The 17,026-nt window shown below is 38.8% G+C and overlaps 1 protein-coding gene and 1 long non-coding RNA gene across 5 annotated transcripts in view; one reads left to right on the top strand and one right to left on the bottom strand.

Annotated features, from left to right (window-relative positions):
• Positions 1 to 15,357: 15,357 nt before the first annotated feature.
• On the bottom strand, positions 15,358 to 16,579 carry LOC112966454. Its single transcript, XR_003253608.1, has 2 exons — positions 16,412 to 16,579; positions 15,358 to 15,766 (listed from the first exon to the last, which is right to left on the bottom strand). It is a non-coding gene; the product is annotated as an uncharacterized LOC112966454 (long non-coding RNA).
• A 151-nt stretch (positions 16,580 to 16,730) lies between these two features.
• Positions 16,731 to 17,026, top strand: part of RAB3GAP2 (RAB3 GTPase activating non-catalytic protein subunit 2) — a 53,246-nt gene continuing 52,950 nt past the window's right edge. For 2 of the 4 annotated variants that reach the window (XM_026066568.1, XM_026066570.1), the window contains exon 1: positions 16,731 to 16,977. In XM_026066568.1, coding sequence (XP_025922353.1) covers positions 16,746 to 16,977 — 232 coding nt within the window. In that variant the 5' untranslated portion in view covers positions 16,731 to 16,745. The remainder of the gene's footprint in view (positions 16,978 to 17,026) is intronic. The other 2 variants (XM_026066572.1, XM_026066571.1) reach the window with 1 other exon arrangement.

Genomic DNA, 17,026 nt, shown 5'->3' with positions numbered 1-17,026 from the left:
CTCAGAAGACAGCATACTTTCCCTCCTGCCAGGACCTATACCTTTTGCTAAACCAGCTTGCTTCCTGCTCCCACATGACTGAGTAGTAGTGGATGTTCGAGGTGGTATCAGCTCTCTCTGATGCACAAACCAGGCAAAGTCACCCCACAGACCAGAGGAAGATGCTTACCTATGTTTGCTTGCAAGCTTGCAGCAGCAGGCGTGTGGCAAGAGCAGAAAAGGGTGCACAGGAGAAAGCTACAAGATCCTTTACAAGGTAACGGGCACTTTTTTCTTTTTTCCAATGTTTAATAACTTAATGTTCTCATTCTGTTAATATCTTGAAAATCAATAACCTATGCTGTTCTTGTTTTGTGTGATAGTGTTTCCTTAAACTCTATTGCATTATACATGTGGGCACAGACACCTACATGCATCTACAAAATTTTCTATTCTATTTCTATTTATTTTCTATTTCTGTTGAGATTTTCACTGGCAAAAAAGCATTAAAGCCATTGATATCTAGCATATTCATATTTTAGGCTTTTTTTTATAGAGGAGGTAAGTATCAGCAGTGACATACATGTCTGTGCACAGCTCTAAACACTGAAAATAAAGGGTATTTGTATATGAATTGCAGTTGAAGCTTTTATGTCTGAAGGCTGATCTCTGACACAGCTGAAGAATTGTTCCTAGACTGGCTACAGGGAAACCTTTTCTCTGGAACTGCCCCCCCCCCCCTTTTCTTCTACCCAAAGAATTAGTATATTGACCTTCAATCCCCCATGTAATTAATGTTTTCTTTTCAGCTTTCACCTGAAACAGATTATTCTTGGTACTGATGGCTATTTCCACACTCATGAATTAACTTATTTATTTTCAATGTGCATTCAGCTTATTACAGTTCAGTTGTTGCAGTTACTGACCTTGTTTCTAGTGGACAGGTATTGCACCAAGGTGTGCATTAGAAAGAGATGAGGACTTGAAATATGTAAGAATGAGAAAGAGGAAAGAATTCTTAAATAAATTACCACTGGTCAGACAAACACTTAAAAATAGGATATCTAATGAAGTAATAATTCCCATAACCAGGTGGATGAAAAGTGGTACAGGAGTGTGGGTCTTCTGTATATTAGTGTCTCATTTAACAATGTGATGTTCTGTTTAAATAAGCTGTTCCTTTTGACTCTCTGCAGAAACAACTGTCAGAAAGAGAAGGAAGACAACATTAGATCATATTTTGCTGAACCTGAGCATTATCTTCATTTGGCAGGAGATAATGTTCAGTGGACTGACTGCTGTCCACTCTATATCACCTTTACTATTTTTTCTGAACACTTATTAACATTCTAGCCAGTATCTGCTCCTGGGCTGTTATGCATAACAATCTAACACTACATGTAAGCATAAGCTTAATTGTTATTTCAGGCTAAGCCTTTAAAAAGGCCTCTAACCATTGCCTAGATGAAAAATTTCTCTAAACCTAGTTGTCTTTCCAGACAATGTTTCCGTTTGGCAGCACCTTTTCAGCTCCAGTGGCCTTCAAGTGCAACTCTAGGCTGTCTCTCTCTCTCAGCCAGACCCAAGCCCTAGCAGTAGCCCTGACTGTACTATTAGAGCCTTTGACAACCTGCTCGTAAGAAAAATTTCTTGCAGCCCCTTCTCTTCATTGCCCACACTTTGCTGTGGCAGCCCCATTGCAGTCCCACTGCAGCTGTAGGCTTTCTCTCAATCCAAATCTGAACCCTAATCCTAAGAATAACTATAACTGGAGTAGGATCCTTTGATAAGGGCCACCAGACATTTCCCATGAAAAAGGTTCTTGCAACCCAGATTTCTTTGCAGCTCACACTTCCCATTGGCTGCCCCTTTCCAGCCCCCTGCAACTGCAGCTCAGTAGGGCTTTCTCTTTCCCTCAACCCAAATCTTAAACCTAACCCTTCTTTTAGGCTGTGCCTTCTTCAAAGCCTCCCAGCCATGGCCCAGATGAAAAATTTCTCATGGCGCAGTTCTCTTTGCAGCCTACGCTTTTCTTCGTAAGTGTCCTTTGTGACATTTTTTTTTCTGAAAACATTGGAGATGCACATGCACTGCACATGCAAATCCTTGACTTTCTTCATTTCCTTTATTTATGAGGAAACCTTTATATACAATATCTCTGATCAGGCTGACATATTTAGTTATGATTTCCAAAGGAAGTAGTCATCAAGTAAGTGTTGAGGATCTTTTTTTTTTTTTGCACAGTACACCAATTTTTGTACAGAATAATCCTTCTGAATAATTCTTCCAAAGTAATAGCAGTTCCTGAAGGGCAAAATCACAGGTCTGTCTGTGGCAGAAACAATATCTATATTCAAAACAGACTAACTGGGAAAGAAGGGAGAGAAGAAATGACTCCTGAAAATGCATATTTCTATTTAAGATTTAATGATGAAGTAGAGTTTTTACACAGAAAGTCATCTCAGTTTGCTTAAAAAAAAAAAGGCAAGATTTTGTACTCATAGGGGCAAACATAGAATAATGCAGATGTTGGCTCCCTTATCCTAGTTGTTTTATACGGGCTTGGTTGTGTAGATCAGCAGAAATACTGTTGTAAAATAGCTTCACATAAATTATCCTGATAAGGAAGTCTCAATGGGGGACAGTAAGATGGGCCTGCGGCCCTAGAACGGGCCCACAGGGACAGGAGTTACAAGGAGGGATAAGCTATAACACAAAAACCTACCAGTTAGTTCCCTGTAGCTGGGAGGTCCTGTGAAACTACTGATAGTATTCAGTCCTGCCTTAGCTAATGAATGCCCTGTTTTGAAAGATTCAGCATGATATGTGACAATTGTGCACTAAGAACAGGCAAATCCTCAATTTCCCAGAACTTCTGTCAAGTGCCTTTGCTCCAGGCCTGAAGTACAATTGACTCTCACCAGAGCTGTAACATTGGCAGCTCTTATTACTTCTCTGCTGTATATGTAATTATGGTCATCTCTAATTACACAGTCATAGGCTAAAGTAATGTGACACAGTATGACACAGTATATGAACAACTTATGATCAAAGCAGCCTCTTTCTACTCCTACTGTTTTTCCACACCACTTTCCTCTTGCTTTTCTTACTTCTTTCTTACTTTACTTACTCTATATGCCTATATGAGAACTAACAAAAACCTGTTGTGTGCTAAAATGATTGCAGTCCTCTGCCATGCTCATATTTTTGGCTTAAGAAATGCTACTGTTTACTTCACTTCCAATTCAGGCACAGATTTTCAGAAAATTTGTACCTGCTTTCTTGAAATTAAAATGTGCGTTGCGTAAAACAAAGTTTACTGTTAGCTTACTGCTGAATTTTCATTCTCAATATAAATAAGGAAAAGCAGTCTTATAGTATTTCTTTCAGAAAAGTTATCTTATTCATTACCAAGATGCCCCATATCCCACAAGAGGTTCATTTAGTTGGTTGTTTATTTATTTATTTAAATCCAGCAATGAATAATACATGGTAAGTAAAGTCTTTCTGCTGGGAAATGATTTTCTCCAGCTGAATCTGAACTTTCTGAAGAAATTGCACTGAAGCAAGTGATTTTACTTCAGGAATGAATTTGATTAGATTTATTTATGCACGTGACTGTTAGAAATTTTAATAGGACCTAAATGTATACATCTTTTCACTGCTAGAAAGGCTTTTATTTTCATTCTCTGAAAAAAACCCTCTATTCTTTTATTAAAACAGCAARTTAAGAGTTTGACTTTTCTGCTATTTTATATTAACTATTTAGCATCAGGAAGATATTTAATTATAACAAATCCCTCAAACTGTTAATATAGCTCAGAGTTATTAAAAGTGTAACTGTAAACTGTTCAATGATGGTTTCTAGGGGACAAGAAACTAGAAAGAAATAAAAGAATGATGTATTTTATGAGTTATTTTTGATCCAGTTATTGGCTGCAGTATTAATGACGCTTTTCATTTTGTGAGACGCTTGCAGTGGAGCTGCTGCTGCAGTTGTCACCAAAACAGTGCTGTGGCTCAGAGGTAAGTCGACAAGGGTCTATTACAGTCTTTGTACTTTGTCCACCAGCTAGCTTTGATAACCAGCTTCCTAAATGGTTCAGACACTCCATTACATTAATATGGGCTTTGTCCTGCTTCTCTTCAAATCAATGAGAATTTTTGACATTTATTTAAATGGAATCAGGACCTGTGAGATCTTGGGTCAGTGTTCCTAAGGAAACAAGGTAACATGGCATCTTTGTTTGTTTGTTTTAATAAAAGCCATTACTCAGCACAGATAGATTAGAGGATTTGCCCACAGCCACATAATGAAGAATATAAAATTGTGGGAAGAAAACACATACTGTGTCACATTACTTTAGCCTATGACTGTGTAATTAGAGATGACCATAATTACATATACAGCAGAGAAGTAATAAGATTATAGCATTACCATTGCTTACCTGGCCTGTCTTAACATTCCTAGCTATATGCCTTTGCTATATAACCTACCAAAGACTGTTTCAAAACCGTTTAAAAGTCAAGTCAGAAGTGCCAAAATTAAGGCTGTATGTGCGGCTTCGGTTCTTCTCCCTTGCATGTGAGCATTGCAATACAAACTACATAATTAAGTTCTACTGTCTCCAGAAGACACTTGTACTCTCAGATACACAGGAGAGACAGAGTGTGGCAGAAATGTGTTCAAGATGAGGTTGGTTTCTGTAGGATCCTTGCCTCATACACAAAAGATGGTTGGCAGATGATGAGTCACGAGATATAGGGAGAACTGTGCTTGCAACTCTGGGCTGTAATCTTGATTGCAGCATTTCCAAATATCTCGTGTTTGATATTTTGATTTTATTTTTAAAGTAATAAACAAAAACAGCCTGATCTTGATGCTGTTGCCTGGACAATCTTTGAAAAACTGAACTTCCATAATTTTTATCTGTAATGACACTGATGTGGAATGACAACAGTGACTCCTAGATTCATGAATTAGATTTCTTGGGCTCTTGAGTTCAAGCAGCCAGTAACAGTAATAAGCTGTTACCCATTTTTTTGCATTACATCATAAAAGAGAGATCCTACACTTCTTTAGAAAGAAAGTATTTTGAAGGCTCTGGTCAGAACTTTCTGCTATTTAAACAGAAAATCCAGAGGAACAAATTAAATGCCTTCCTTAGAGTAGTAATTATAGCTATCAGAGCTAAGCTTATAGACAATTTATTTCCTTTGGAAAGTGGTGTAGCTAAATGGACAAGAACTTAAGTTAAAGATACGGTCTGTATGCTGGGCAATGGAATCTGCAGGACTGAACTCAGCTGTCACAGGATGGTCTTCTATGTCAGGATATATGGGTTTGCTTAACAGTGAGAATTATTAAGTTACAACATTATTAAAAGCAGTCACTGAGAGAGGTGAAACTTGAAGTAGTGGTTTCCAGACTCCTAGGCCTTTTTTTTTTTTCCTTTGAGACTAAAGATATTGTGGTGAGAGCAGAAGAAGGAGAAGGCCATGCAGGTATCCTGATGAAGAGGCTACAGTAAAAGCCTCAGGCATTTGCACAGTATTGGTGAAATATTTGGAAGATTAAAAAGCAGATATTGAACAGGTTTAAAGGACTGTGTTATAAATTTTTAAATGAACATGGCATGTTTATAAAAATATCAAAAAGCTCCACACTCCAGCATTACACTTTTCTAAAAATCAATTTCCACCCCCCAAACCTTAGAAACATTACATGGTTTGAAGGAATATGTGGTAAGAATACTTTTAGCATTGGCAGAGTGATAGATTTTTCATTAATTTTTATCCTGAAAATGGCTGTAAAACCTTGTTCAAACTCTCAAGAAAGCTTGAGCAAAGAAAGAAGGAGCAGGGAAAATATTAGCCTGAACAGTTAAAACTTTAAAAAATAACTGACTAAAAATAAGGTTTGAAATGGGTGCTGTGTAATACTTCCCTGCCATAGAAGATTTCCCATTGTGGAAAGGATGCTACAGAGATGTAGCAGAATGAGGTCACACAGTGTCCTGAGATCTTTTTTTACAATATCTGCTGCCCTCTAACAGCAATACATAGGAATCACATGTTGTTATTTACTAGTAAACTAGCACAGACAGGTCCACATACCGCTCTGAATCCTTGCTGTCTCCTGTAACTCTGGAAGTGTGGATTTCTTTCAAGTCACAACAGCTTTAGAAGACAAAATGCAAGCTTGTGAGTTCCTGCTGCGGTTTTGCCCCCCAGCAATCCTCCGGCTGATTTCACTCAGCCACCAGAGATCTAAAGGGAATATCAGTATTTGTAGCTTGGATTCTTCCCTCCAACACCACCACTTTAAAAACAAAACAACTGTACTAGGCAAGAAAGGGTCTTCTGAGTTTGTTTTTTTTTTTCTAATTTAAGTCTAATTGCTACTGAGTGAATCATAGCTGCAGTTGTATTTGTAACAACCAAAACTAAATTTCAAAGGCATATTCTCTTCCTGAATCCATGAAAAAATAGAAAGTATCGATATCCATGCTACAGAACTGGGGACATCTTCCCCTACAAATGCATGGATGATTTATAAAAAGCATTATTGTAATTTCCGAGATGAAATTGTGAATAGGCTTCTGTGCTAGATTTTCAGTTTGCTTCCACTTCATGCAAATGTAATACTGTTCTGGATAACATCATAAATAAGAAACACAGGAAATATTTTTTTTTCCTGAAACCTATACAGATACAGTCACATAAAAGGGAGGTTAGTATTTCTTTATAGTTTGAAATTAGTATAATAGGTATATCTTGACTGTATCATCTCTAAACATTTGTTTAAAAGGACAGCTTAGAAATCYATTTATGTAAGTATTGCAATCTCACTCTGTTCTCCTGTGTAGACAGTCTGAAAGTGGGAAGAGAAACTCTTTCCCTGCCAACATAATTTCTTTGAGAATTTATTTTTCATGCTATCTAGGTCTTCAGATCTGAAGGAGAACTGTAGCTGAAATAATACAGCTGCATAGGACTGTCACCCAATATTTCAGATCCAGTTTTAGAAACAAAACAGCTAACGCTAATTGGGTTAGCTGCTAGCCTGCTGGAACACGCAGTGTTTGCGACACAGGCCAATCTCACAAGCCCATGGCACTATGAAGTTAAATTAGAGGTTAAAGCTGGCAGCCGGTCTGCCTCCCTTTCCTATCTAGGGATTGTTTATTTCTCTCAGAAGGCCCTAATCACRTGATTTTCATATTGTTATACCTGAGATCTGGACTTCTAACCCTGTAATCTAGCTCAGCAATATGCAGCTACTTGCTTTGTGCAGACAGACATAATGCCAGAGGCATTTATAGAAGTTCCTATTCTTTATGTCTTTTCACAAAAATGAGAGTGACTTTTGTCTTCAAAACCTTTTCTCTACTTCTTTGAGTTACATTTAGGAATAAGACAACTTAGTGAAATTCCACTGAACTGAATAGATGATCACAGGATGTAAATTGGCCATATCTTTACAGAAATTATTTTCCATGATTGTATAATCAGATCAGTTATCTACTGGCATCCTTATTTAGGAATATAAAAGACAAATTACTGGTCTCTTACCCCTTGAGAAAACATGTTTACAGATTTTTAAATACACCTTAATGAATGGCATTCTGATTTTGATGTGATTTATAACTTCAGATGATGGAAAAAGTACTTCAGTAGAAATGTTATATCTAGAGCCTTAATCCAATTTGCAAGTCCAGTCATACCTACCAAATCCACACTATTTAAAATCATAGGTAATACCAATCCAGTTTCTGCTCTGGTCATGAATAACCTGTGCCATGGATTAAAGAGTCAAGAGTGCTAGCCACAAATCTTCCTTTCTAAAATAACTGAGGGTCTTTTTGAGTGCTGACTGTAGATTTGTATCCCTCTGTATATGCATGGATATGCCCTTTCTTACATGAGTAATTGTTAAAAAAAGAGATTATTCTGAGGGTGAGGGAATTTCGAGGATTTTTTATTTTTCCTGCTGAAGGTGCTTCCTCTGCCTAAGAAAAAAAATGAAGCAATCTGGAGATCAATGCAGAAACATGGAAGAGAAAACAGAGATAGCATTGTGTACTACATCCCTAAGATATACTTCTCTTAGTTTAGAGTAGTCACCATCTACTCTCTTACGAGTACGATTACTCGGATACGATTGAGATTTGTCTATGTATAGGAAAATATGCCCAATGACTGTTGAACAGATGCATTTATTTCAGAAAATCTCAAAACCACACTATATAAATGTTTCTTCATGATCTGCTTTTACTCAGTCTCAGCCTGCTAACATCTATATACAGCATGCACAGAGGAATCTGTGATAGCCACTGTTTTACATGCTGTTGTTCAGTTTATGTCATCACCTAAGCTACTGCAGAAAATAACTGGATTCAGGTCTAACAGACTTTTACCTAGAAACCCTTGCTAAGCTGATGGATGAGACATAGGGAATCCTAGTTTTATCAGGACTASGGGAATTGCTTCAAGAATGATAAAAGGAGAATGATTATTTGCATCCAGGGACTTAGGATGATTTTGTATTACTGTTATTGTGCTTTAAGAAAGAGGGAAGCAAAGATGCAAAGAGATTGTCTTGTCTCAGCAGTGACAAATCAATCAAAACACCCCCTCAAAAAAAATCCTGTGTAAATTGAGTGACCAGTCACAGATCATGAACAAATTGAAGGGAAGTCTGTGAATAGCTTGTAGATAGAAAATTATTCATCAAAACCGTTCTGCAAGTACTCAGATCTGTCAGACACATTATCTGCAGGAATCAGGCCAGGTTTGCAAGAGTTTGCAAACTAAACAACTCAGTGAAAATTCACTGGGTAAGATATTGGCAAAGATTGCTTTGACGACTGTTAAATGGAACGTATCCAGCTAAACCCACCATGTAGGCTAAATTTCTAGCCCTTCAGCCAGATTTATCAGTCCTAAGTCCCCCAGATGGCAGTCTGAACTCATCATCAGAGATGTTATTTTGCTTCGCTGACATTCATGTTTTCTCTTATCAAGAATCATGAATAGTAGGCATCCTTTCTTCTGAGTGTTTATATCTCTTCCGATCCTTTACCTCATATTTCTCTCAGATCTGTGACATCAAAGTCTCACTTAACGAATAAAGACATTGAAAAGATGAACTTCAAATACAGGAAATAAGTATTTTTGCTTGCTTGATAGCATAGTAGCAAAGTAGTAATGATACAGAATCTATGGATATGTCAGCTCTATTCTTAAGAATGCCAAAACCAGAAGAGAGGTCTGTAACTTTTAATCACCTCTCCTGAGAGTTCTAACTTACGTGCTGAAAACCCAGATATACAGCATTGTACTAAGATAAAAAAAAATTAAACAAAATAATGTATTTCAGGGATCTAAATTATTTAAGAAATCCATCTCCATTGGACTCTGCCACTGAATAAGCCTATATGGTTTAAATATCTTACATTTAAAGAAGCTTATGTAAAACTCAAAATAGTGTCCGAGAGTTGTCTGGAGATATATTTGTGAACTAAGATCTCTTAAAATATACTGCTGTCTTTTAAAACCAAGAGAGAAATGGAATGACTGACTGATATCCACTACAAGTAAAGCTGCACTGACAAAAAGCAGTCACTTTACTTATTTCTCTGTGCTTCTGTTTAGGGTGTTCTGAACACCAGAAAATTGTATTAAGCTTGTTCAGAATTACTCACAACCTCACAGTAACAAGGAATTCTTGGCCTGTAAATTGCCTAGTCTAAATATTCAAAATTTGAATTCTTATTCATATTGCTTTGTCATGACTAGATCAAAAATACAGTGGAGGACACATATGTTCCATGATTGGAGGGGTATAAATTGGTAGAGTCATAGTTGTAATACATTTTTTTTCCTGGCAGTGTTCTTCAATATTTGCATTTTTTTTCTAAAAATATTCTTCCATGCGAGTTTATTTACTGAGATATTCATGAAAAGGGAACATAGATGGGAAAAAGTACACTTGCAATTAATGACAAAACATGAATATGCTCAGAAAAGGCTGTACATTGTTTGCTTTGCCCTTATATTCCTAGAAGAATACTGTAAGATATTGAGCCTAATAGCTGATGTGCCTTTTCATGGAACATTATGCTCTGGATTCTGAGGTCAGGGAACTTGGGCAGTACAAAAGAGTGAAATTTGGCCACCCTCAGCACAGAATGTCCTTACTGAAAGAAAATTTCTTTACGCTCTGAGCGTTAAGCCAATAGTCACTTTGTTAGGGTTAGAAGAAAATATGTTGAGTCTCCATTCACTGTGCCTCTCTGCTCCTGCACGGTCACCCAAGGCTGCTGCGTGCTTGATGTCACGCACACCAGGCTGGCTTTGGGAGTCAATGGAGACAGTGATTCCCCAGCACACAGAACTGAACGGTTTAATTCCCTCACATCTTTCCATATCCCTTATCGTGCATTAGAAGTGGCTGTGAATCTGTATTCAAACTGTAACCAAAAAGGTGGAAGGGGAATGTTTTGTGGCATTTTTTTTTTTTTTTTAACTTGTTTGTCTTATGATAGTGTCCTGAAGATCTGGAGCTTTGCTATCCTATGTGCTGTACAAATACAGAGACAGTGCTGGGCATGAAGAACGCTTAATTCTCTGTATACTGCTTCCACTTGCACCACATAACATGATTCCCTCTTTCCTTTCAAAACTCCCCTTTCTTTTTGGACACCTTTTGTTCTCTAGTGCAAATCACAGCTTTTTCTTTTTTCTTTCTTTTTTTTCCTTGCTCCTGCCTGATCTTCAGCTGTATCTTGTCTTCATCAAGACTAATTTAGTTAATTCTCCATTTTAAAACCAGCCTGTCATGTCTGGTGCGCAGTTGCTTAGCAACACCTACCCTGTGCATGCACAGATAACAGGCAGGCAGGGACGTGAGTGGTAGTCTGGCCCAGGAAGGTGAGAAGGATCAAGACAGATTGTCTCCCTCTAGGACTTGAAGCTGCACATCATACTGCTACAAATTGGCAGATACTTCAGAGGGGCAGGGTCTGCTTTCATTTCGAGAACAGGCTTTTGGAGCAACAAACTGGCTCACCACAGGAATCAAGTGCACACTACAGAGTATGTTTTGGATGCTTATGTACAGATCTGAGATATTTTATTATTAAGCATTAAGCATGTGTTACAATTAATCAAATCCCAACTCTTATAACTTCACATAAGCCCAAATGGTACCAAGAAGGAATATGCATAACCTTGTTTTATTAATTTAGTGCTAGTCCAAAGTAATAGAAACATTTTCACTGTAGTTCTCTCTTAAGCGTGTGAATCATATCTTTCCCCTATGGGTAAGCAGTGGATCAGGCACTTTGGCAGATGTTTTACTCTGTGAGTGTACAGATCAGCAAGATGGCAGAGGTGAGTTGAAAGGGGAGAAAAGGGGTATGCATTAGTTCTTTCCTCCGTACCTACAGACCTGAGATGGCGATAAACTGCATAAATACCCATTCTGACAGGAGTTCCCTTTTCCATTAGGCAGAAGGGTAACCATCTACATCTAAGGTAGCAATATTTCAGCAGGACTTATCTGTATGGTTCAGCAGAGTCCATTTTATATGCCATAATCTTTCAGCCACAGAGATTTTTTAAAGGTCACAAAAGAGAAAGTTGAAGTGCTTCTTTTATCTACATGATGCTGGTGACTTCATGTAAATTTTACAATATATACAATACTTTATCATAGGTATAAAGCATAAATGTGACATCTGTGGAATAAATGGCAATGCAAAGATGCTGGTGGACATCCTTCAGAATGAGTTTGGAGGATAAGCAATTCATATACCTTGAGAAGATCTAGGCACTGATCTGCTATCACACAAGGATATAAAATTTTATCTTTTTAGGGCTACTGGATCCACAATAATATTCCAGTACTGGCTACCACCAAAGTCTTGAGGGAACAGAAAATACCACAGATTCAGTATCTGCAGCATGTGCACACTGATAGCACTTTTGAATGCTACTAGATAAAAAGGGAGGGGGAGCAATGAATCTGACAAAGGGGAATTTCCTGTATCGTAACAGACACGCTCTAGTGAGGTAAAAATATACTCAGTGCAATGTATCTTCTGTCAGAAGAAAAACAAATACATGAATGTGAAGAGGTCATTTGAAGGGCGGATTAATCACAGTTAGTACATATAGATGCACAAGTACAAGATGTTGCAGTGAGATGAACAACAGGATCTCCAGCTCTGCTAGTAGATGGATGAACTACAGAATTTGTTAGTGCTTGTACACCAAAATTGAGCAAGACAGAAGTAGCACTGCACAAGGTTGTAGGTTTCACAATTTTGAATATTCTGAAACAGAAATTTCTGTATGCTACGAACTGTATATATTCCTCACATAATGTCTTTGATAATCCAAAGGTGACAACAGTGATTAACTACAAGCAAGACTAGAAATATCTTGGAAGTTGGATGCAAGATAAAATTTAAAAAATCAATCAGAAAGTTTGAATATTCTTTGTTTGAATAATGTTTAACAGGATAGCAGAAAGGTCAAATCTCATCAGCATGGGACAGCAGCTACAAACTCCTTTGGCCCAGGCTTCGCTTGTACAATCACACATGGAAAACACTGCTTATCAAAGGACATATCATGGGGAGGCAGACACATTATTTTGCAGACACTGTCCATGCACATCTAAAGTCACAGGAAATTTGTACATGCAGTGGATGTTTACATCACCAGTGCCCAACGGCTGCTCAGAGCTTATGAAATGCAGTTGTATCTTCTCCTGCCAAATCACTTACCAAATTAATAACATATTCACATGCAAAAAAGATGTGCAAGCAAAAGACTAATGATGAAAAAGTAGATGCAATGGAAGATCATTTCAATAAAAAATTGAAGGAAAAGGGAAAAATTAAAATTTAATTTGAAATATAAATCTACTCTCCCACAAGTGCCCTACAGTGCATCTAACATGGTTTATCATGAGAAAATATTGTTGAGGCTTTTAACATTTAAACAAGGAATGCAATTTTACTTCCTTTCTTGTATTAAGAATCTGCATCTGACAAGTAAATATATATAACTTGTATGTTATAACAATGCAAGAGTGTATTTTCTATGGACAGAAGAATGGTGTTGTGAGAAACACAATTATCACCAAGCATAATTTAGAAAAATGTTATCCTGAACTTTCATATCCTATATGAAAGTATATACCATAAGCAACTGGAAAAAAAAAGCATCTTTATAATCTGCTGGCTCGGGTGATACCAGCAGCTGAAATTACTGAGTTTGGCTCATTGAATGTTTTGGAGCGTTGGGAGGTGAGCACCAATATTCTGTGTACGAGAGCCTGGCAGCACAGAAATGAGGGGAGTGAGTGTGGTAATCTGAAATCAGATTACCTTTCTGTCTCAGGACTACCTTCCAAAGAATCCAGAGGAAACTGCAGGAAGAGAACTTTTGAGGGTTTTCGTCATCCTCTACAGGTATTTGTGTCTAGGAATATGCTTTGCCCCTCTGTTAAGACCACATCATTAGGCAAAAGTCAAGAAATGCTAAAGTTATGAGTTGGAGAGGGCAGCATCAATCACAAATATTCAATGATGAAAAAAGCTTCAGATGATCTTAAAAATCTCAATACTTCAAAAACAGAAGTCTGGTTTATATCTAGGGTTTGGGGGGAAGGGGTTGTTTTGGTTTTTTTTAATTGAAGACCAGGATATTACACACACTTCATCACAAAAATTTGTGAATAAAATCTCGAGTAGTCAATGCCACACCAATCTTCATGCCTTCTCCATTACCTCAAGTTGCAAAGGATGAATTTGAGGCAAGGCACAGCAGGAATTCTGTAAAGTTTTACAGGCTGTTGTAGATAAATTTAAACTGGAGCTGCCCACTGTGGCCTGCCTAAGCATGCAGGGTGGAAAAAGGTTGCTCAGATCCAGACTTAACCCACCTCAGAATGGCGAGAGATATACTGTCCACCCGTCCCTGTCTTCACTCCTGTCCTGCCATTGCTGTGAGTCAGTAGATCTAGCCCAGTGACAAAATGGAAGTAAATTCTTTGGTATGTTGTTTTTCCTCCACAACTTCTGGCTTCAATTATATTTTTCTGCATGCAAGCAATGTAATTTTATAGGAAGAGAGAAATATCAAGAGGACATCTAGTCCTCCAAGGCATCTTTTTATCCTCTGTTCTTCAAATACAGCACTTACTAAATTTCAAGATCTGTTTGTAACAGCACTATTGAATCATGATGCTTCTAGCCCTGCTCCAGTTCTGCCTTGTGCCTTGTGCAAGCTCTGAACAAAGAATTCAATGCCTTGTCCACTGGATAGACAGAGACCCCAAGTCAGATCATTTTGAGATACACAGTTCTTTTTGCAGTGTACTTTTAGAGGGCATACCAAAAATACATGTTTAAATTAATGTAAGGACATAAATATGCAATTTGATATTCAGAGGTAACATAGTGCTTTAAGTTCCACTGAAGCCCAGGGAATTGCAGATGTTCAGAATGCCTGAAGTAGACACCACTTATTCAGGTATCTAAGGCTGCAATTCTGCGCTTATGTTTGATTAAACAGCTGTGAAAAATATGGTACGAGCATGACAGATTGACTGAGATTCTCTGCATTCTCTTTCCTGTTCTCTGCTTTTTATTGAACATTGGCTAATTCTTGCTCTCTCCCCATGAGTGCTGGCTATGTTACTTGGAAGCCAAATGCATGTATTTGAGAAGGGCGATCGTTTATGTGAAGCTGACATGACAATATAGAAATACCTGCTGTAACTAGTATGAAGTTGACGGTTTCACTTTCACTTATCATCAAAGACCCAATTCAGGACTCTACATGCGATACAATAATCACATTTATTTATGCTAATTAGCATGAGTAAACAGCAAGTGGAGGTATCACTGATGAGGAGGAAAGCAGAGTTGTACTCACAGCACTCCACAGACCTGTGGATTGACCCTGAGCAAATCACTTAATCTTTCATTACCTTCATTTCTGCAAGTGAAAAACACTAACGGCCATAACTATTAATTTCTGTAAACTGCATAAAGGTGTCCAAATGACAGGACCTGCCTAAGTGCAAAGTATTACTGTTACCATAAACGTATTGGTAATTTTGTATTTAGATTAACACTTATCTGAATGGCTTCAAAAGCTTTGATTAATATTTATGACAGTTTTTCCATTTTTCTTTTATGGATTCCCAATAATTATAACAATTATTTAAAAATTACTAAGTATTGCAGAAGGTACAACAAAAAAGGTAATTCAGTAGACAAGGTATTAAGGTGAGTTCATCAGGGCTTAACTCTGTCTTTAAATATTTATCAATTCATTTACTCAATTATTCATTACCTTGTTTTATGCATTAATTAGTATCTTGGCACTTTTGTAACTTGACTTCTCTGTGTACAACACATCTGATAGGGATATTACAGTCTCTTGCAACACTCATTAGAGTCTCTAAAGAAGAAAAATTTCATAATGTGATAAAAGTATCACTAAACAATGATGAACCTGGTTGTTAATTTAATTTCTTATGTGCTCTGTATTTATTCACTTGACATTACTAGAGACTTTGCATATGTCCCACATATAAAATGTCATTAAATGTTTTTTCCACAGGCTTTACATGCCTAATTAGAGTTTCTTTTTCAAAGTTATTAGCCATTCCTCCATACCAGTTGCTTTCAACCTTTCCCACACGGTGACCTTATTTTCCAAGAACTTCCTTCCCACTGGTACACAGCATGTCATTTCATCCCTGTTCACAAAAAAAAAGAAAAAAAAAAAGGATTCAGTAACCCTGTATTGAATAGGCACAGCATTATTCATCTGCTTCAATTCAAGTCTAACCTGTGTATTGCCTGGGGAGCCATAGCTTTAAAATACAAAAACAAACATCCATGCTGTTGCTAAGGGCATGACTGCTATTGGATTCTGATTATTGCTGCAAAACAATGTACAGCTCAAGACATTGAAAAGTTGCCAGTTAAAGCCAATTTCTTTGAAAATTTGACAGATTTTCTAGAGGCTATATGCTGCTGCACTCTGTGCCTTCAGGCAAGCCAGAAGCGATTCCAGTTTGGAATGAAACTTCTCCTAGCAAACGAGTTCAGTCTTAGAGATAACCACCACCCAGAGAAAACCTATATCAAAACCCCAAGCCTCTGTACTTTAAGAATGCTTTACTTGGACTACTTGTGCAGTCATTTCTGCTTTTCACTACTAAAGAAACACAAACGTTGTTATCTACCACATAAAAGACATTTGTGTGACAACAAGCAACAGGATTTTATATACAATGAAAGCCCCGTAAAATACGATTTATTAAAAAAAATTTTTTAAAGGGCTCCTAATGGGGCAGCTTCTTGGGGGCCCAGAAATCATCCCCTCGTATTCTTCTCACACACGCTTTCCTTCGCCCTAATCCTGGGGGTCACTTTGAGACTCTGTGGATCAGCTGTCAGCACGGCATGTTCAAGAAGCATCTGTTTGCCAGAACAGTGAAGAGCAGACAGAAACGCTGCCCTCACGTCCAGGAGCCGACCCTTCCGCACACGCGGCGGATGCCTTCCCCCCGGCTGGGCAGGACCCGCCACTGCCGACCCCGCCCAGCCCGGCTCGGCGCGTCCCCCCCCGCCAACGGCCGCCGCCAACGGCTGCCGGGGTCACAYGGCCGCCGCCCCGGGCGCGCGGTGCAGGGTCCTCGCCGCCCCCAGCGGCCGGTCCCCGCTCTGCGCATGCGCCCTGCGGAGGCCGCCGGGCGGCTGGGAAGTCGGCGACCATTTCCGGGTTGGGCGGCCGGCGCCGGGAGGAGGGGGGTGGCGGCGGCGGCGGCGGCACCACCATGTCGTGCACCCTGGTCCCCTTCGGCCACTTCCAGGACCTGGAGGCGGCTCGCGACTTCTTGTGCCCGCACCGCCGCCAGGGCAGTGCCGCGGCCGGCCGGGAGAGCGGTGAGTCCGCGCCGAGGTGAGGGGGAGCCGCGGCCCGTCCGCCCGGCCCGGCCCGGCCCGACCCG

The sequence above is a fragment of the Apteryx rowi genome, unplaced genomic scaffold (genome assembly GCF_003343035.1).
Source record: "Apteryx rowi isolate R43461 unplaced genomic scaffold, aptRow1 scaffold_243, whole genome shotgun sequence".
In the NCBI taxonomy this organism is placed as follows: domain Eukaryota; kingdom Metazoa; phylum Chordata; class Aves; order Apterygiformes; family Apterygidae; genus Apteryx; species Apteryx rowi.
Note: the sequence above shows the minus strand (reverse complement) of the source record. Positions and strands in the feature narration are given on the sequence as shown.